The sequence below is a fragment of the Callithrix jacchus genome, chromosome 20, assembly GCF_049354715.1.
Source record: "Callithrix jacchus isolate 240 chromosome 20, calJac240_pri, whole genome shotgun sequence".
Taxonomy (NCBI): Eukaryota; Metazoa; Chordata; class Mammalia; order Primates; family Cebidae; genus Callithrix; species Callithrix jacchus.
In genome coordinates this window covers 42,719,310-42,740,696 of record NC_133521.1, presented here as the reverse complement: position 1 = coordinate 42,740,696, position 21,387 = coordinate 42,719,310, and the positions used below count along the sequence as shown (strand labels likewise).

The 21,387-nt window shown below is 50.4% G+C and overlaps 1 protein-coding gene across 23 annotated transcripts in view; it reads right to left on the bottom strand.

Moving 5' to 3' along the window:
- The window catches only part of KIAA0513 (KIAA0513 ortholog), a 62,981-nt gene that overhangs the window by 21,687 nt on the left and 19,907 nt on the right, over nt 1–21,387 (bottom strand). For 15 of the 23 annotated variants that reach the window (XM_078357891.1, XM_035282261.3, XM_078357903.1 and 12 more), the window contains 2 exons: nt 4,912–5,405; nt 1,066–1,165 (listed from right to left, as the gene is read on the bottom strand). In XM_078357891.1, the coding sequence (XP_078214017.1) occupies nt 1,066–1,165; nt 4,912–5,240 (429 nt within the window). In that variant the 5' untranslated portion in view covers nt 5,241–5,405. Of the gene's footprint in view, nt 1–1,065; nt 1,166–4,911; nt 5,406–13,612; nt 13,918–21,387 lie in introns of all 23 variants that reach the window. The other 8 variants (XM_078357893.1, XM_078357899.1, XM_078357907.1 and 5 more) reach the window with 1 other exon arrangement.

The following is a 21,387-nucleotide window of genomic DNA, read 5'->3' as shown; positions in this document are numbered from 1 at the left end:
CAGACACATCACTGAGGTTCGAGGTGACACAGGCAGCACTCAGCGAAGCTGCGGGCTTTCCACTCTGAGCGTTTCTAAATGCAGCTGGGATGGGGGCCCAGGATGGCCGCTGCCTCTGCACTACAGAACCCCCCCCCCCGCCGCCAGACTCGGGCAGAGCGCAGCCACCTGCACCCAACCATCCCTGGGCAGGGCACACCCAAGTGTTCCCCTCGGTGTCCTTCCCAGATTTTTCAAAGTAGGACCTTCATACACATCCACACACGGAAAGGCATGAGAAACAAAACCCCACAGTGACAATGCTATTTCCAGGCTGTGGATTTGTGGGTGACTAACTTCTCTTTGCTTATCTGCATTTTCTAATTTTTCCATGAAAAGTAAATAATTTCTGATAAAATACTTAAAAACTAAGAACTTAGGCCACTCAGGAAAAAAAGAAGCACCTACTGGATATTTACAAAATTTAATTCTTTCCTAAACTTCATTAATATACTGTTCTTCACATGGCTGTCACGGTCTTGAAATTTTTCATATTTCTTTTTAACAAAAACCCAGTATTGTGGATTAATAAAAATATGTACGCACATAACTCACATGCTTGCCTTTAAAAAATGAGCTTTACTGGAATTTCATGAAGTTGAAAGCCCAGTTTCTTACCCCTTCCCTTAAAGTTCGATGTCCAAATGGGCTGCTTACTGTTTCTCACTATTCTTTTTCAATTTCTGGAGATGGGGGAAGGAGGGGGTGACTCACTATACTGCCCCAGGCTGCTCTCGAACTCCTAGGCTCAAGCGATCCTCCCACCTCGGCCTCCCAAATTGCTGGGATTACAGGCATGAGCCACCGTGCCCAAACTGTCTCTTGCTCTTCTAAACACTCCTTTTCAGAACATTTTTGGGTAAGTTTAACTTTTTTTTCTGTTGGGTCATTTCCCTTGACCCTTTTCTCCAGAGTGTCATTACAGGATAAGGTGAAATTTGTTGTACATGAAGATTCTTCATAATTTGTTCTGTTAAGATTCTTCCGTAAGAGTAAGTGCCCATCCTCCCATCACCTCTCCCTTACCTGGGCACTCACGTATCGGGCAAACCACTCCCGGCCTTTTCCATTTTCACTGCTGCAGTACTCTCCAAACTTGGCTTTCTCCTCCTGGTCCAAGTCCTCTCTTAAAAAAGAAAAAAAAAAAAGAACAGAGGAGAAAAAAAAAAAAAAAAAACCCTTTTCAATCCCCTGGAGCCATAGTGGAAGAGAAAGGAGACGGAACTAACAAAGCATTGCTCTCCAGCCCAGCGCAGGCACTGGGCTCCTGACAGCCTCCGGGCAGTCCCATGAGGAAGGGGCATTACTGTTATTTCAAAGGCGAGGAGCTGGCCTGGAGAATCAGATGCCAGGTTGAGAGTGGAGAACCAGAGTTCCATCCAGGCTTCCCGGTTCCAAAGCCTGTGTCCTTGCCCCTGCACTTCCTGACCCCTGCCTGGGGAGGTCTGTGCCTGAATAAGGGCATGAACCCTAACAGGTCTTGGTTCTCCAGCTTTCTGACTTCCCACTAGTTTTTGATGATGAGGTCAGCATGGAACCGGCCCCTGAATCTAAGACTTCCTGAATTTTCTGTCTCAGCATACTCATGCCGAGGTCTGATGCCATGAAGAAAATCATCTCCCACTGGTCAGCGGGGTGCTCACTGATCCTTCTGCACTTCCAGAGCAAGGCTGTTCACGGCTGGGACCGTCCCCTGCTGTGTGTGTGAGGGATGGAGACTGGGAACCTCCACCCGGGTGTCACCACCACTAGGATAAATGCCATACCCACTGATCTCAGGCCACTTCTCCTCACTCTTGGTAAGGGGCCGATACCCTTCCCCAAATTTAAAGACTCAAACATGAAGCCGAAGCCTGAAGATCACTTGGCTTGTGGGATCTTCATTCATTCAGGGTTCTGTAGAAAGTACCTTGGTTCTCAACTACTCTAAATACCAACATCAGATAAATGGGTGTCTGCAGGCTTTTGCAGTAGTTTCTGGAATGCGTGTGAAGATGCACCTGACTCAGGTGTCCGCATTCTGTGATGCCGACAGGCTGCAGATACAGACTGCCTTTCCCGGCAAATGAGCAAACTTCCGGGCGTTCTCCCTTTTCATTAACTGGGGTGTGCTCAGAGAAAGCGCCCTCCTCTCAGTGTTGGTCAAACTAAACAAGTAGGAAGCAACATCTGCTCTCCTAAAACGCATTCAAATCAAAGATCACTGCATTCTTATTTTGTTGATTTTTTTTTGAGACGGAGTCTCGCTCTGTCTTGCCCAGGCTAGAATGCGGTGGCAGAATCTCTGCTCGGTGCAACCTCTCCCTCCCAGCATCAAGCGATCCTCCTGCCTCAGCCTCCCAAGTAGCTGGGATGACAGGCGCGCACCACCACGACTGGCTAGTTTTTGTGTTTTTAGTAGCCATGCGCTTTCATCAAGTTGGGCAGGCTGGTCTCGAACTCCTGACCTTAGGTGATCTGCCCGCCTCTCAAAGTGCTTGGATTACAGGTGTGAACCATTGTGCCCAGCCCATAAATGCATTTTTAGATAGTCAGATATTTGGATTGTCATATGATGGCTCCCTTTTCTAACCACATAGAAAACTGAGCTGGTCTCCACCAAATGGAAAGCAGGCATGAAAAGCACGAAGTCAGCCCTTGCCAGTATCCATATGAGGGACTTCAACCACGGTGGGAGACAATGGACTATGCAGGCTCAAAAGGCAAAATCCTCTTTTTTTTATCCTTTGAGACAGGGTCTCCATTTGTCACCCAGGCTGGAGTGCGGTGATATGATCATGGCTCACTGCAGCCTGTGCCTTCCTGGCTCAAGTGATCCTCCCACCTCCGCCTCCTGAGTAGCTGGGACTATGGGTACACGCCACCACGCCTGGCTAATTTTTGGGTTTTTTTTTTTTTTTTGGTAGAGAAGGGGTTTCACTATTTTTTCAGGCTGGTCTCAAATTCCTGGGTTCAAGTGATCTGCCCGCCTCAGCCTCCCAAAGTGTTGGGAATACAGATGTAAGCCATGTGCCTGGCCATAAATTCTAATTGCCTTAATTAGACTGGAAAACTTTCCCTTGGCCAGTGCCTCTCAGACACTGATGTGTGTATGAACCGTCTACTGACCTTGTGAAAGGCACATTCTCACTTGGTGGGGCCTGGCAGGGCCCAAGACTCTGCATTTCCAACAAGCTCCCAGGAGTTGCCAATACTGCTGGCCCACACCCAACACAGCAGCAAGCCCATCTGTATCTAGTGCGCTGCTGTGAATGGTGGGAGACCCATGGCCCCGGGGTCTGTCCGCGTCCTCCTTCCCGCCGCTGAGATGTTAAGAGGCCGTGAAGCGGGAGGGAAAGATCAGGTCGATGCACAGACCCCGGCTTTCTCAGTGGATGCCACAGCCTCACACTGTCCCTTCCTGCTGCTCCAGTTGTCAGTACTCTTATTTTACCCTCAAGAACCACAAAAGAAAGGCCATCCAGAGGCGCAGGGAAGGGCCCCATGCAAACAGCGGCTTCAGAATCAGCTGCTGGCCAGTGTGGTGGCTCGCCCCTGTCATCCCAGCACTCTGGGGGGTTGTGGCAGGAGGACTGCTTGAGGCCATGAGTTTGAGGCTGTGATGAGCTATGACTGCAGCACCGCACTCCAGCCTGGGTGACAGAGTGAGACGCTGTCTCAAAGAAAAAAAAAAAATTAGCTGGGCATGGTGGCATGTACCTCTAGTCCCAGCTCCTTGGGAGGCTGTGATGGGAAGGCTGCTTGACTCTAGGAGGCGGAGGCTGCAGTGAGCCATGACTGTGTCACTGCACTCCAGCCTGGGCGACAGAGCAAGACCCTGTCTCTAAAAAATAGAATCTGCTAATTATGAGCACGTGAGCATGGGTAACCACAGCTTTATTATCTTATGTTGCCCTATATTTAATTTCAGTGAGTAACTACAACCTCTTAGCCAACTATAGCTCTGACACGGAGTGCTGGGAGTGGCTAACCTACAAATGCTCAGGTGCAGAGCGAGTGCCCTTGTGTTTAGCTATGAAGAACTGAGACGAGCGTGGCGGAGTGATCAGAGCGATGAGTAAGAAGGAAGAAGTGCTGACTGCCAGAGACAGCCCCTTCCAAAGCTTCACTTAAGAATGCATGAAACAAATTCAGGAACAACATGCATCAGAAGGTAACAGAACTACCCCAGGTGTGGGGGCTCACGCCTGTAATCCCAGCACTTCGTGAGGCCAAGGCTGGCATATCATATGAGGCCAGGAGTTCGAGACCAGCCTGGCCAACAGGGTGAAACCCTATCTCTGCTAAAAATACAAACATTAGCTGGGCATGGTGGCAGATGGCTGTGATCCCAGCTACTCGGGAGGCTGAGACACGAGAATCGCTTCCACCCGGGAGGCAGGGCTTACAATAAGCTGAGATTGCACCACTGCACTCCAGCCTGGGTGACAGAGCCAGACTCTGTCTCAAAAAAAAAAAAAAGAAAAGAAAGAAATAAAACAAACAAACAGAAAATAATGGAGCTCACGGGGACGACGGGAACCTGTGAGCTGGGGCCTCTGGAGTGCGCCCTTCCAGGGGTTCTCTGCACGGCTGCCCTTCCAAATCACCTGGGAGCCGCACATACTGTGTTGCTGGGCCCCACCCTAGAGAACTGTTGTAATCGGTGTGGACTGAAGTCCAGACTCAGGTATTCTTTAAACGTTCCCCACGTGGCTCTGCGTGTAGCCTGGGGTGGAATGAGGCCCCTGCAGTGGTCATCCCTGGCGGATGAGGAAATGGAAGCTCTGGCCCCAGGTGGCACCCTGAGGAGAGGCAGAGCCAAGGGCAAGAGGTGGGTCCCCTTGGGCCCTGTGGCCATGCCAGGATGCCTCTTCTACACGGGCCCCTTACCCTCCAGAGAAGATCTTCTCCACGTAGCCACGCATGAAGTCCCTGAGTGCCAGGGTCTCCTCATCCTGGGTAGACTCGGTGCTCTGGTTGGAGGAGAAGGACTCGTTGGAGGAGGAGCGGCGGTCCTGGTCCCAGGACGGGTGTGAGGGCGACTCGCCCATGTCATTTTCACTGTCCGCAGACTCAGTGGTCTCACTCTCTGACGCGCCGTCCCCCAGGGAGCCATCCTTGTCCTGCAACGCAGGGGGCGGTGTCTCCAGGGAAGAAGAGGTGGGTGCCTCAGGCCCAAAGTCGATTAGGGAGCCCACAGGGACCTCTGGGGCCTCCATGGATGCAGGAGCTGCTGGGGAGGATGCCTGGCGGGGAGCCCAGCAGACTGGTGTCCCAGTTTCGTTAGCAGGAGTCCACCGAGCTCACAAGCCGCTGGTAACTGCGGGCCACTGCTGGCCACCAAGAATGAGTCCTCCGAAGCAGCTCACCTGGGCCTACAGCATCTGGAATGGAAACACAGACACGGACGTTAGCACTGATCCTTAATCACACACTCCCCTAAAGAGAGGAATCTCTGCTCTTCCAAAATTTGGGGTGCCATCATCTTCCTGCCATCCACTTTACTGTTCAATACCTGCTACGTGGTAGGCCCTCAATAAATACTTGTTAAATAAATGAACAAAAAAACATGGACAGTCAGGATTTCTCCCAGCTCTGCAAACAGACTGTCCAGGCATTGCGTCTGCTGGCCTCCTCTCCGTTCCAGCCCCAAGACTGAGCCCACTGCCAGGACAGAAAAGGCCCATCCTGGGCTGGAAACGGAGGATCACCGGGGACGATGCACCTGCCCACTTGCTGTCACTGGAATCGGTGGCTGTGGAAGAACCTACCTGCTGAGTGACAGACACCTCACCTCCTGGGCTCTGTTCTCATATAGACCATTCCCAGACTGTCAGAGATATGTCCCCTCTCAGCATCCTTCTCAAACCCTCTGATGGTTGCTAAGCATGACATTTGTCATCTGGACCTGTCCCTTCTCCCGGCACTGCAGCCGTCCTGGACGATGACACACCCCCTGGCTCCTCAGGCTGGGCAGCCCTCTCCTCCACTCCCCTCCTCTTTCGTCCGCCATTCCCACATGGAGTTCTATTCATCCCTCCAGGCTCTCCACGGCCGCATCTTCTGAGAAGCTCCACTCTGCTCCTATTCAAAATGAATGTCTGATTCCTCCGCAGACTCCAGCAGTTTATTCAGCCTCGTTTATCATTCTGCTTGCTTTACTGACAGACAGCAGTATCTCTGTGGATTTGAATCTTCAATTCTAACCCAGGTCTCCTGGCTGCTGGTTCAGGAGGTACTAGGAAACCTTCCTCGCCAGTACAGAGGCAGACAGCTAAGGGGGAAGGGGACACCCTCTTGACAGCCCCTCAGAGAAGAGCACACCTCTAACCTCAGCCCTATCTCTATTAGAGCCCAAGTATCTAGGACAACGCCTGCCAGTGAGGTAGCTGTGAAACTGCTGAACGCATCTTCAGAGGACAATTCAATAGCAGAATGGCCTTTTCTGCCTTGTAAGAGCTTAATGCTCACCGATCAATTATGGATTCCTCCAAATCCCCCAGCCTGGGGTATTTTTAAATACCCTGAGTCAGACGGAGAAAAGGCTGGCTGCGGGTCACCAGAGTGATGAAGGGCATGTTCAGGGAAGCCCCACACAGCAAGCCTTGGTCTGGAAGAGAAGCACGACCTCAGCTCTGAAGACCTTTCAAGCTTAGGACAGCAACAAGCGCCCTGATGAGCTCAGAAGGCAGTGGCCACAGCTCAGGGGGCTGGAGAGCGGTGAGTGGCTGATCGGCGTCTCCCCGTGCCATCTGCGTCCCCGGCCAAAGTCCGTACTCTCTGATGGGTCTCCAGCTAAGGCATCAAGATTGGCTCAGAGACTCAAGGCCCTTCCAAGAGCACATTCTCACTCGCCACAGAACAGAAAGCCACACCCACAGTAACATGCCTGGCATGAGAAACGAGAAACCACACTAGGAAACATTTATAGTAAATGTGAGAGGACAATGGAGTCCGTGGTATCTGTATTACAAATTCACACAACTCTAAGAAATCTACATTCTAACAGCTACACAAACCACTCAAGTCGGCAAGACACCCAAGAGGAAATACAACTACAGGCCAGGCTTGGTGGCCCTCGCTGTCATCCCGGCACCTTGGGAGGCTGAGGCGGGTGAATCACCTGAGGTCAGGAGATCAAGACCATTTTGGGGACATGGTGAAACCCCGTCTCTACTAAAAATACAAAAATTAGCCAGGCTAATTAGACCCCCCGAGAGCGCTGAGAACTGGCTCAAGGAGGTTGGGGAGGTAGACCTCTGAGCTGAGACAGAAAGAGGGAGAACCAGCATTGAAAAGACCTGAAGGTGACCTGGGCAGTGGGAACATGAAGCACACAGCCCTTAAGGTAACCGCTCTAGAAAGTTCAAGAACCAAGGAGGCTGGGGAGCCACTGCTTTTGGAGAAGAGGCCGCAGTGGTCTGTATTCTGGAGGGGGTTTCCTTACCTCCTGCTGCAAGCCCCACCGCCCCACTTCTCCCACCACTTCCTCTTACCCCACAGCCTCCGCTATAGAAGGAACTCACGAGATTGCCTGGTGTGGCTGCTCCGCCACGTCCCCATGGAGCTGTGCTCACACTGATTTCCCCAGCATCCCAGAACAACCAGAGCTGTGGCTTCCCTAGCAGGCTGGCCTTGGGCAATCAGACAAGGGCTCCCTGCAGGGAGAAGGTGGAACTTTCTGTAAGCCTGCCCCTTGCCATCAATCTCAAGACACTCCTCTCTTTTAGTGTCTCCAAGAACCCCAAATGTCCTTCTCCTCTCACCCAGAGTCTTCAAAACCTCAGGCAACACACAACACACAACACACACAGCATCACAGCATCACATGCGGTGGTGCGCGCCTGCAATCCCAGCTACGCGGGGGGCTAAGGCAGGAGAATCGCCTGAACCCAGGAGGCGGAGGTGGTAGTGAGCAGAGATCGCGCCATTGCACTCCAGCCTGGGTAACAAGAGCGAAACTCCGTCTCAAAAAAAAAAAAAAAAGAAAAGAAACACAATTAATAAAGGCTTAGACAATTCTTCAACCCATACGAATAACCACAATATAAAAATGCAAATTAAAGTCACAAGGTACCATCCTATACTAAATTAGCAAAAATTTAAAAACTATCTAAACACTGCTAAAGTTATGGTAAAATTAACATTCTCAAACACTGCTGGAATAGGGATAAATAGTACTCAAAAGGCAATTTCTATTATTTGTATTTTTATCTCTTCTGATTAAGGAATTCAAATGCTTGGAATTTATCCTAAGAAAATAATTCAAAACACTCAAAAACAGTTATGTGGAGAAAAACGCTCACTGCAACACTATGTATAATCCTGATTAACTGGGGAGGAGAATCGAAAAAATATCTAAATATAATAAAATGGGCCGGGCATGGTGGTTTATGCCTATAATCTCAGCACTTTGGGAGGCCGAGACAGATGGATTACCTCAAGTCAGGAGTTCAAGACCAGCCTGGCCAACATGGTGAAACCCTGTCTCTACTAAAAATACAAAAATTAGCCAGGCGTGGCGGCGCGTGCCTGTAATCCCAGATACTCGGGAGGCTGAGGCAGGAGAATCGGATGAACTCGGGAGATGGAGGTTGTGGTCAGCTGCGACAGCACCAATGCATTCCAGCCTGGGCAACAGAGCAAGATTTTATCTCAAAAAAATAAAAAAATCAATGCAGTAAAATGACAAATCCATGTTAAAAAGTTGAGGCAGCAGTGACGAGTATACGACGCAGTTAGGAAAGCGCTCCCTTTCTAGGCAAGTTCACAGAAGATTCTGCAGTTGGCCAGTGTTTACCGGACGCTGCTGCCTGCCGTCCCCGTTCTGGGTGCCAGGGATTCTGAAGTGAGAGGAAGTGCGTTTAACTCTAATTACAGTCACGTGCACATATGCAAACGCATGGGAAAGCATGCCGACGTGTCTGCCGGTGCCGGCATGGGGTGACGTTCTCTTTCGTTTTGTTCATTATCCTGACGACGCGTGGCAAACACTCACGGTTCAGAGGCCAAAAGGAAACAGGTCACAGTATCTGGAAGCCGCTCAAGTGGTAGCAGGGCCGTGTCTCAGCCCACACACAGGAGGTTCAAGATCAAGCTGGGGCTGGGCACAGCGGCTCCCGCCAGTAATCCCAGCGTTTTGGGAGGCTGAGGCAGGTGAATCACCTGAGGTCAGGAGTTCACGACCAGCCTGGCCAACATGGCAAAAGCTTGCCTTTACTAAAAATGCAAAAATTAGCCAGGAGTGGTGGCAGGTACCTGTAATCCCAGCTACTCGGGAGCCTGAGGCAGAAGAATCTCTTGAACTGGGGAGGTGGAGGCTGCAATGAACTGAGATCACATCCCTGCACTACAGCCTGGGCAACAGAGCAAGGCTCCGTCTCTAAATAAATAAATCAAGCTGGATGATTGTGGCTATTTCTGATCCAGCCTCAGGCACTCTCGGGTTGGTCAGATGCTCTCACAAGTCACCCTCTCCCAGAAGCCCTTAGAGCTTAGTGCCGCCTCCATGGGCAAGCACAGAGGTGACATCACAGGAGAGGCACAAAGTGAGAAGAAGCAGATGGGTAGCAGGAGGGCTGGTCCTGCGTGCCAAACAGTGGCAGTTTGCACCACCCCGTCCCCAGACCCCTCAGCTCAGGGATCTCAGCCATCACAGCAGTGACTGTGTATGGACATGGCAGAAGAAACCCCACCCTCTTCCTTTAGGAAGGAAAGGTCATCATGGGCCTCCAGGCAGGACAAGCGATGGCCACTGTCACATGGCAGGGTCATAGTCTCGGGTGCCTGCCTACCTGCCTGGGCCAGCTGGCGAAAACAGAGGGGGTGGTTCAGCAGGCGGCCCACACTGCCCCTGCTCAGAGCCAGCCCAGTGCTGCTATTCAGGAATGCAGACTTCAGGGCATCAGGTCTTCCACAGGTTTCTAAGGGATGCTGCAATCTCATTACGTGAAATCTTCCTATTTTTCAATACCGGTAACCCATTTAAATTTATTTCACAACACTTTGAGGGTCAAAAAACCCATCTGTGGATTGCACCCCAGCCCATCTGCTATGGTCTACATGCAAAAAGGTACTGAAGCCCACCTCAGGTCCCAGACTCTGAGAAATGGTGTTTTCGGCCACAGAGGACCCTGTGTCACTGGAGATATGAACATGCCTGAAGCACTGCAAAGCCCCCTGAGGTTACACTTTGCAATTGGTGTCGTAGCCCCCATGATGAAGGTTTCCCCAATCAAGTTAGGCTAAAATTCTAAGTCAACAAACATCCATTCATTCTGCAAACATGTACTGAGCATCTACTATGCACCAGTTACTGTGCAAGGGGCTAGAAATAAGGCTATGAGTGAGACCTTATGGGTGTGTTTGTGTCTGTGTGTGTGTGTCTGTGTGTGTGTGTGTGTGTACCAGGGGCGGGAGGGGAGAAGAGACAGTCAACAATAAAAAACAAAACAGCACTAAGTGCTACAGAGGTGATCTCAAAGCCACAGCCCTGAGGGGGCTGAGAAGTGGCTTCTTTGGATGGGGAGGTTGGGGAGGCAGACCTCTGAGCTGAGACAGAAAGAGGGAGAACCAGCATTGAAAAGACCTGAAGGTGACCCGGCCAGAGGGAACATGAAGCACGCAGGCCCTAAGGTAACTGCTCTAGAAAGTTCAAGAACCGAGGCCAGGAAGCCACTGCTCATGGAGAAGAGGCCGCAGTGGTCTGTATTCTGGAGGGGGTTTCCTTACCTCCTGCTGCAAGCCCCTCCGCCCCACTTCCGCCACCGCTTCCTCTCACCCCAAAGCCTCCAGCTGTAGAAGGAACTCATGGGATTGCCTGGTGTGGCTGCTCCGCCACGTCCCCATGGAGCTGTGCTCACACTGATTTCCCCAGCATCCCAGAACAACTAGAGCTGTGGCTTCTCTAGCAGGCTGGCCTTGGGCAATCAGACAAGGGCTCCCAGGGGAAAGAACCTGGAACTTTCTGTAAGTCTTCCCCTTGCCATCGTCCTCTCTTTTAGTGTCCCTAAGAACCTCAAATGTGCTTCTCCTATCACCCAAAGTCTGCAAAACCTCAGGCGACAGACAACACACACAACATCACACGCATATGTGCCTGGATTGTCTCCCCTGTGAAAGCTGTGGTAAGGCAGGGTAGGGAGAGGCCAGGAAGAGTCTGGGCGAGGAACACAGGGCAGCTGGAGAAGCAGCGCTCCTGACCCCATGTCACCCGCACGTCTTACAGCACCATCTCGGATGCTTGAGGAGGCATTTCTAGGTGTCGACTGCGGGCCAAAGGGTGTGCACGTTAGTAAGGCTTGTGATCGGTATTGCCAAGTTACCTTGCCAACATTCTGTCTGTGGCAATACATACTCGGCGAGCTTTTACCTGAGACTTTTATTATTATCATTATTATTATTATTTTTTTTTGAGATGGAGTCTTGCTCTGTCGCCTAGACTGGAGTGCAGTGGTGTGATCCTGGCTCACTGCAACCTCCACCTCCCAGGTTCGACTGAATCTCCTATCTCAACCTCCCAAGTAGCTGGGAGTACAGGCTCCTGCCACCATGCCTGGCTACTTTTTGTATTTTTAGTAGAGATGGGCATTTCACCACATTGGCCAGGTTGCTCTCAAACTCTTGACCTCAGGTGACCTATGTGCCTCAGCCTTCCAAAGTGCTAAGATTGCAGGCATGAGCCACCGCACCCAGCTTTTTTCTTTCTTTTTTTTTTTTTTTGAGATAGATTCATACTCTGTTGCCCAGGCTGGAGTACAGTGGTGAATTTCAGCTCACTATAGCCTTGACCTCCCAGGCTCAAGTGATCCTCCTGTCCAGCCTCCTGAGTAGCTGGGACTACAGACATGCCCTACCATGCCTGGCTAACTTATGATTATTTATTTATTTTTGCAAAGATGAGGTCTCACCATGTTGCCCAGGTTTGTCTCAAACTCCTGGGCCTAAGCAATCCTTCCAACTTGGCCTCCCAAAGTGCTGGGTTTACAGGCGTGAGCCACCTGCCCGGCCTGAACCTTCGTTTCAACTGTAAGATGGAAACATCACTTAACCCCAGCCCTGGAGCTGGGTCTCTGTGTTTTGCTCCAGCTGTCCATGCAGGGTGCTGTGCAGGAAGGGCAGGTGCACTGTGGAGGGGGGCACCGGAACCCGAGACAACACTTGTGTCTCTGAGGGAGGCCTGAACTTGCCTCCTCCCCACCCCTCTGATTAAGGTACCTGGTTTGCTGACTCCCTGGTGGCCCAAACAAGGAAAAACTTGCCGCTTTGTCCTTGAGTCTCAGCTCCATCACAAATCAACCTAAGAAAGCCAGGCAGGGTGGCTCATGCCTGTAATCCCAGAACTTTGACAGGCTGAGGTGGGAGGATCATCTGAGGTCAGGAGTTCGAGATGAGCCTGGCCAACATAGTGAAACCCCATCTCTACTAAAAATATAAAAATTAGCCAGGTGTGGTGGTAGGTGCCTGTAATCCCAGCTACTCGGGAGGCTGAGGCACAATAATCACCTGAGCCCAGGAAGCAGAGGTTGCAGTGGGCCAAGATAGCACCACTGCACTCCAGCCTTGGCGGAAGAGTAAGACTCTGTCTCAAAAAACAAAACAAACAAACGAAAAATCAAAACGGGAAATCATTTGAATCTGTATCCCATTTTCCTCTTTGAAAAATGTGAGGCCAGGCGTGGTGGCTCACGCCTGTCATCTCAGCACTTTGGGAGGCCAAGGCAGGTGAATCATGAAGTGAGGAGTTCAAGACCAGCCTGGCCAAGATGGTGAAACCTCGTCTCTAGTAATAACACAAAAAGGAGCCGGGCGTGGTGGCATGCACCTGTAGTCCCAGCTACTCAGGATGCTGAGGCAGACAGTTGCCGGAACCCAGAAGGTGGAGGAGGCAGTGAGCTGAGATCACGCCACTGCTCTCCAGTCCAGGGGACAGAGCGAGACTCTGTCTCAAAAAATAAATAAATAAAATTAAAATGTGAATGTGAATTGCTCTTTTCCCTAATCAGTAGGATTATCACAGTAAGTGAGGCACTATATGAAGGGCCTTAGAAGAAACAAGTTAGGGAAATGTGTTATGGTCCTCCCGGCTCAAGGGGCAAAGCTGAAGATGTCCCTCAGCTGTGCTCAGCAGACTGCTCAGAGGAGAAATCAACGACCCTAGTATCAGAGTAGCTCATACCTTTCAAGGAGTAAAACTGTACAAAACATTGCATCCTGAAAAACTTCACACTGCTGGGGCAGCACTGTTGCTTTCACTCCCAGTTTGGAGAGGAGGAATGTGGGGCTGGAGGGGAGGGGTGTATGCGGGGACCACCTCCAAGCAGACCTTGCGTGTGATGGCGGCTCGGGCACCCGACTCTTTCTGGAGCCGCCTTAGCTGGATATTGCCTCCTATGACTAGAGGAGACAGCCGGGCTCAGGGGAACCCCAAATCCTCACTGCACGAGGCACAGCTCAAGGGGCTGGGAACGCATTTAAACTAGGGTTGTGGTTCCCAAATTGGCACCGGGGTACCCCCAGAACACCTAAGCAACCTTACAGAGGTACCACAGGACAGGTGACTTTCCGAGGGAAACACGGCAATACCGGGTACCTGCAAGAGAGCATGTGAGCAGCCTGAAGCAGTTCACCTCCACCAGGAGGCCGTGCTTTTGTGTCTTCTGAAGACAGCCTATCTGAGCCAGAGAGAGATTTTTGGCGGCTTGGGTCTACTAAGTAACAGGTGGTCTAATAGTTGGTCCAACAGTCCATGTCACGTCACAGGAAATGTCACTGCGTCCTTTTAGATGTCGATGTGTTTGGGTTGCTGTCCAGACACAGATTCACGCTCAGTCGACATGGACAGTGGAATCAGCCAAATTCATTACTGCAGCTGGGCAATGGATTTAGTTGAGTTTCCTGGCAGCCAAAGCAAAAAAGAAAAGCATCCTGGGTCAAAATATTCTCTTGATTCTCACAAACTCATCTGCAGAGTAGTGTTTTCCAGATACTGAATTCAGACATGCATTTGTCAGGAAGGTCCTCATATGCAATGACACTGATTAGCCACTGCACCTGGCTAATTTTATGTTTTTAGTATAGATGAGGTTTTACCATGTTGGCCAGGCTGGTCTTGAACTTCTGACCTCAGGCGATCCACTCGCCTTGGGCTCTGAAAGTGCTGGTATTACAGGTGTGAGCCACCACACCCAGTTGAAACAGGCATGTTTTTAAATGACTCAGAAAATCTGAAGGCATACATGAAATCAATTCGGTACAGGTATTTGGCTGGCTGGACCTCGCTGCTAGGCGAAGAGACGAGCTCCCTGACCCATGAGACAGGACAGCGAACATGCCCGTGAGGGCGCCTCTCCCTCCACTGCCAGATGTTTCAAAAGGGCTCTGACAAGTGTCAGACCACAGACCATTCATGCTTGAATTCTCTGATGAGGACCCGAAGTGCCAACGTTCTGATTCCATGCGCTGGAGTCACCAGCAAGGGAGAACTGGCATTCTGCCATGGACAGAAGAGCCTGGCTTTATCCCCTCAGACGCAGAGAGCAGCAGCATCTTAGCCACCTGTATGGGCTCCTCCTGTGGGGAGCACTGCCCAGTGAAGACAAAAACGTCAGGGTCACCAATGGAGGGGGGCAGCACCAGCCCACACCAAGCCGTGTGCAGACACGCCAGGTCCCACACAGAATGACCTACTCACATGTGCGGCTTGAGAGGCATCCTCAGCACCATGGGAAAGTGAAAAGAGAGAGGAGAAAAGAAGAAGAAGAAGAAGAAAGAGGCAGCCTCTGCGACAGACATCCTCTGAACCAGGCACCGGCACATGGGCTACGCTCTGGCTGACTGTCCCTCTTCATGACCCAGGACTGAAGATCTCAGGACGATACTCCAGCACAGGTCCCTGGGAGTCAGGGGTCTTCTCTGCTTTATTCACGGCCAGGCCCATAAGAGATGCTCAGTCAATGTTCTTAAAAACTCACAGTGCAACAAAGGTGAGCTCCCCCCAGAGGGGCTGCATGTGAACTGCTCCTTCCTCCACGCCGGCCTCAGTGTGAAGGTCAGCTGCTCAGTCCAGCCACTGGGGTCCCAGTCACACCCCACACTTCTTCTTGTCGCCCTGTACACTCAGCGACGGGAGAGAAGCAGTTTAAGGAAGACTGTCAGGAAAATGCCCTGCTGCTGATTTATTTTGTAACTAAAAGGAGAAAAAAACTATAGGACCATTTACTGATCTTTTGATCAATGAAATGCATAAGCGTGGACTCGAAGCCACTCTTCCAAGCTGCATGAAAGCATACACAGCATAATTCCAGACCACAGTGGGTTTACAGGACAACCAGGAGGCAGAGAAAAACGCATTCAACAATTCAACCGACTCAAGGCGAACGCGCTTTCTGGGGAGGTGCTACGTACAGGACACTCTGCAAACGAGCAATTTGCAGACTCAATCTTCAGACGCTGCGCACAGTAGGAAGAATGAGATGAGTACCTCGGCTAGGCGCAGATCCTAGCACTTTGGGAGGCTGAGGTGGGAGGATCACTTCAAGCCAGGAGTTCATGACCAGTGTGGGCAACAAAGAGAGATCTTGTCTCTACAAATACTTACAAAATAATTAGCCGAGCATAAACACACAGTCCCAGCTAGCCGAGGGGATGAGGCATGAGGACCCCTTCACCCCAGAAGTTCCAGGCTACAGTGAGCTATGAGTGTGCCACTGCATTCCAACCCGGGCAACAGAGTGAGACCTTGCCTCGGAGAAAAGAAAAAAGAAGTATCTAAATAAGCAGGCAACTGGGCAGAGGGGGCCACCACCGTAACCAGTGAACAAAGGGCTGTCGGCGAGGGGGCTCGGAGGAGTGCAAGAGCGCACCCAATGGCAAGGAGATTCTCAGGGAAGAGCTGGGCAACTGTGTCTTGGAAGGATGGGTGGGTTTTAAGCGGAGTGGGAAAGGGAGGCTTTCCTGGAGAGAGACCCACATGGAGAAAGTCAGGCATTTCCCATGGGGTGGGCCGTGAAGCCACGCTGGCTCCCTCTGGCTGATGTTCTGCGTGACGGAATGAGCTGCTGCTACAGGGTGGCACCACCGGGAACTTACTGAGCGGCTGGTCCTGACCTAACTTCCAGGGCATTTGAGAGACTGCTTATGGCAGTGTTGAGAGGGGGCCTCAGAAAGGTGGGCTTTTCTAACACTGCACTGATTGGGAGGCTAAGGAAGGCATGGGGCCCTGCCACAGCTGAGGACCCGTATTCGGGACCCCGGATCCCCACCGCAGACTCTCATGCCATCCGTCGCAACCAACTGCCAGCTAGCCTGAGTTCAAGGTGCCTGCTGGGACATGCTTGTCACATGGACAGGAGAAACTGCTGTGGCTTCCAGGAAGGCCTGGGCTGAACTAGAGGCACAAGCAAAGCACAAAACCATTTGGAGCACAGAGACGGGCTGAGCTGCAGCACTGGCAAGGCCAGGAGGGGAACTCGGGGAGAGATGGGAGGGAAAGAAATGGCACAGACTGCCCCGCAGTGCCATGCAAGCACCAGCTCAGAGGTCTGGGTAGGCCCAAGAGCCCACACTTGTTGGGAAGCTGGCTCCCAGCACTTGGCTGTGGCACTGATGAATTACAACTCACAGCCTTTACATAGGAACTCTGTGAATCACGATTTCTCATCTCTGAGAAAACCAAGATAACAGGCTGGGGGAGAGGTGAGAAGAAGGGCAAATGTACACCTCCTTTCAAAAGGAGAAGGTGGTGGATTCTGTGCAACAGATGTCAGGTAAGTATCTAGAAAGAGGTCATCAGCACGACGCTCTGCAAGCACCAAGAAGGGGAAGTGCTGACGGCTGAGGTCAGGAGCTGCTGCCAGACTGAGCCCTGCAGCTAGTTGTGTGTGTCTGTTATAGACTCAAAGATCAAGAGAGATCTCCTGTCCTGTAGAATGAAGAATAGTACACTGGGTTTCAGCAAGAGACTTAAACACACTTTCTGTCTTTGAAGACAAGACAGAAAAACACGGCCTGAACAAAGTGCAATTAGATGGATTTAGAAACGTTGTGTTTCATTATCCCAAAATGCATCTTATTTTGTTTTGTACTCTAAGATATCTGAAATCGTATGTGTCTCATCACTGCTCCAAACCAGCCCATCACATACTGTCTGGAGGCAAGAATGGACACTCCTTTTCTATTTTTAAGCAATCAAAACATACACATGTGGGTGCACACGCGCACACACACACACACACACACACACACACACACACACAGAGGCTGGGGATGGTGGCTCATGCCTGTAATCCCAGCACTTTGAGAGACCGAGGCCGAAGGCTCAGTTCAGTCTAGGAGTTTGCGACCAGCCTAGGCTAGGCACAGAGTGAGACTCTGCCTCTACAAAAAAATAAACAAAATTAGCTGGGTATGGTGGCACACGCCCGTAGTCCCAGCTACTCAGGAGGCGGAGGTAGGAGGATTGCTTGAGCCCAGGAGTCAGAGGCTGCAGTGAACCGAGATTGCACCACTGCATCCCAGCCTTTGTAACAGAGCAAGACCCTGACTCAAAGATAAGATAAAATCCAAAAGTGCATAAACCCTAATGCTGCGGCTCAATGAACCCTCACAAAGTGAGTACGCCCGTGTGACTGCCATCCTCACCAAGATGGAGAGCACTGCCATCCCCTTAGGCCTCCCCAAAGGTAGATGGACAGCACGGTCTGAAAAGGGCACACTGCTGGTGACAGGATGATGCTGTATAGGAACATGGATTTCGGCCAGGTGTGGTGGCTCATGCCTGTAATCCCAGCACTCTGCGAGGCTGACGAGAGGGGGTCATTTGAGGTTGGGAGTTTGAGACAAGCTTGGCCAACATGGTGAGACCCTGTCTGTACTAAAAACACAAAAACTAACCAGGCATGGTGGCATGTACCTGTAGTCCCAGCTAGTCAAGAGGCTGAGGTAAGAGAAGCGCTTGAACCCAGAAGGTGGAAGTTGCAGTGAGCCGAGATTTCGGCCATTGCACTCCAGCCTGGGCAAGAGAATGAGACTCCATCTCAAAGAAAAAAAAGAAAGCAGCATGGATTTCAATGGCATTGAGATAACTTCAGAAATATGGGCCTCTGAATGTGAAGAAGCTTTTGAAGTATTTTAAACAATTTATTTTGCTATATTTTCTTCTTTATTATGGACCAAGGTGATACAATGATAATAATCTATGTCTAAGTGATTCTAAATGACATTCTTTCAATAAGGATAGAATAAAAATTCTAAGTGACAAGAAACATGTAATAGTTTAAATGGCAGTGTTTAATCTTTAATTTTAAGACAGTGTCTCACTCTGTCACCTGGAGTGCAGTGGCACAATCATAGCTCACTGCAGCCTCCACCTCCTGGGCTCCAGTGATCCTCCCACCTTAGCCTCCTGAGTAGCCAGGACTGTAAGCATGCGCCTCCACACCCAGCTGATTAAAAAACATTTTTTTTTTGTAGTGACAGGGTCTCACCATATTGCCTAGGCTGGTTCTGAACTCCTGGGCTCAAGTAATCTTTTGTAGTAATGCATAAAATAAAGATGAATCTTAGAACTGATGAGTTGTTCAGTTTGATAAAACATGATAGCTGAGTTGCCTCACCCAGAGAGTCAGCCTGGCCCTAACGGGGCAAACTCTAGTCCAGGCCTAGTCTCACATGCTTCTTAATTATTCAGATATGAAAGCAAGTAACATGTTGATAGAGAATGCGGGGAACATGAAACCAAGAGATACAGTTAACTTACAGAATGACACAATCGAGACCCAGAAAAATTTGGGCAGACTGCAGCAATGTGCTGGGTCTAAAAGATGCTTCTGGCTGGGAAATTCATTCATTCACTAGGCATTTGCTGAGTACCTTCCGTGTACCAGGCATGATATGGAAACAACATGGTATCTGCCCTCCAATAACTCATAAATGATTAGCAAGTTTGTCTAAAAATTTGACCCAGGTTGGGCGTGGCGGCTCATGCCTGTAATCCCAGCACGTAGGGAGGCTGAGGCGGGCGGATGACCCGAGGTCAGGAGTTTGACATCAGACTGAACAACACGGTAAAACCCCGTTTCTACTAAAAGCCACAAAAATTAGCTGGGCATGGTGATGGGGACCTGTAATCCCAACTGCCCTGGAGGCTAAGGCAAGAGAATCACTTGAACCCCGGAGGCGGAAGTTGCAGGGAGCTGCACTCCAGCCTGGGTGAAAGAGCAATACTCTGTCTCAAAAAATAGATACATAAAAATAAAAATCTGATCCGAAGTCACACAAGCACAATACTGGCAGGCAGCTTGCTTCTTGATGGTGAGCTCTCGCTGAGTCAGCATGTTTGGAGCTAACAAAACCAACAAACTCTGGACTGATCTTTAGATGCATGTCCAAAAGCACTGGACCCCAAACCACAGTGATGTCACTCGCTCTGCTTCTGCTGATCAGAATGTTCCTGGAACAGTCTGTTCAATTTCACGCCTCAGGAGAAATGACCAACATTCCACAGCAATACTGTGGTTAGCCACGTCCAAGAATCTATACTGTTACCCTCAATCCTTGAGCCCAAAGAAACCCATTAGGATCCATCATTTTATTTACATATTTATTCATTTCTTTGAGACAGGTTTTTGCCCTTGTTGCCCAGGTTGGAGTGTAATGGCACAATCTCAGCTCACTGCAACCTCCGCCTCGTGGGTTCGAGTGATTCTCGTGCCTCGGTCTCCTGAGTAGCTGGGATTATAGGTGCCTGACACCACACCTGGCTAATTTTTGTATTTTTAGTAGAGATGGGGTTTCGCCATATTGGCCAGGCTGGTTGCGAACTCCTGACCTTAGGTGATCCACCTGCCTCGGCCTCCCAAAGTGCTGGGATTACAGGCATGAGCCGCCACGTCTGGCCAATGCATCGTTTTAAAAAGGATAACCTTATGAAGGCATTTTAATTTAATAAGTGCTTTTCATACTTAAAAAATGATGAAAGGAGGCCAGGTACAATGGCTCATGCCTGGAATTCCAGCACTTGCGGAGGTGGGGGCAGGAGGAGGGCTTGAGCCCAGGAGTTTGAGACCAGCCTGGGCAACACAACAAGACACCATCTCTTAAAAAAAAAAATGATGAAAGGGAAAAGGCAAGAGCTACCAAGAATCCGGAGAGCATCCAAAGAAATCCCAAACAAACCCCGCTGGTACTGTTAGGGAGTCTAATAATCACATCACACAAGCAAGGGTGAGAAAGTTGAAATTTACCATGGGGGTAAGTAACATAGGAGACAAGATGGTGATCCTTTTTTTTTTTTTTTTTTACAGATTCTTGCTCTGTCGCCAGGCTGGAGTGCAGTGGGTGATCTCGGCTCACTGCAACCTCTGCCTCCTGGGTTCAAGTGATTCTCCTGCCTCAGCCTCCGGAGTAGCTGGGATTACACGGGTGCACTACCAAGCTCTACTGATTTGTGTATTTTTAGTAGATGGGGTTTCATCATGTTGGCCAGGATGGTCTCGAACTCCTGACCTTGTGATCCAACCACCTCAGCCTCCCACAGTGCTGGGATGACAGGCATAAGCCACCATACCTCGCCAGGACGGTGGTATGTTATGTGTTTAAACGTGTGAGCGTCGCTGTTTAATGAGGTGGTATGATTCTATGTGGCTCAGAGTGGGAGCTGAGTCTGCCGGTGGAGCCCCAGCAAGGCGGCAGCCACGGCCAAGCGGAACCGTCCTCTGAGGGCTCCTTGTGGGGGAAGTGGGGAGCGGAATGGGGATGTCTGCTTGCTAACACTTTATTAACAGGGAAAGGCCATTGGACCTCTAGGGTTTCTTGCCATTTCCCTTCTGAGATGACGTTTTACAAAGCTTAATGAGGTTCGTCTCCACTAAAACTGTCCTAACGGTTATATCCAAAGATAGGTCCTATTTTATGACCTCTGGGAAGAGGAAAACAACTAAATTTGGTTCACGGTTCACAGGAAAAAGAGATAAGGGGCCATCTGCTGGTTCTCCAACCCAGTGGGAGAATAAAACGTGTTAAGTTCTCCACAAAGATGACCTCACTAAACTATGGCTTCAACTGAGTCCTTTTTCTTCCTTTTTTAAAAGACAGGGTCTCACTCTGTCTCCCAGGCTGGAGTTCAGTGGTACAATCACAGCTCAATGTTAACCTCAAATTCCTGGACTCAAGTGATCCTCCCACCTCAGCCTCCCAAGTAGTTGCACCTGGCTAATTTTTTAAACAATTTTTTTGTAGCGATGGGGTCTTACTGTGTTACCCAGGCTTGTCTCAAACACCTGGGCTCAAGTGATCCTGCCACCTTGGCCTCCTGAAGTGCTGAGATGACAGGCATGAACTACTGCACCTGACCCACTGGGTCCATTT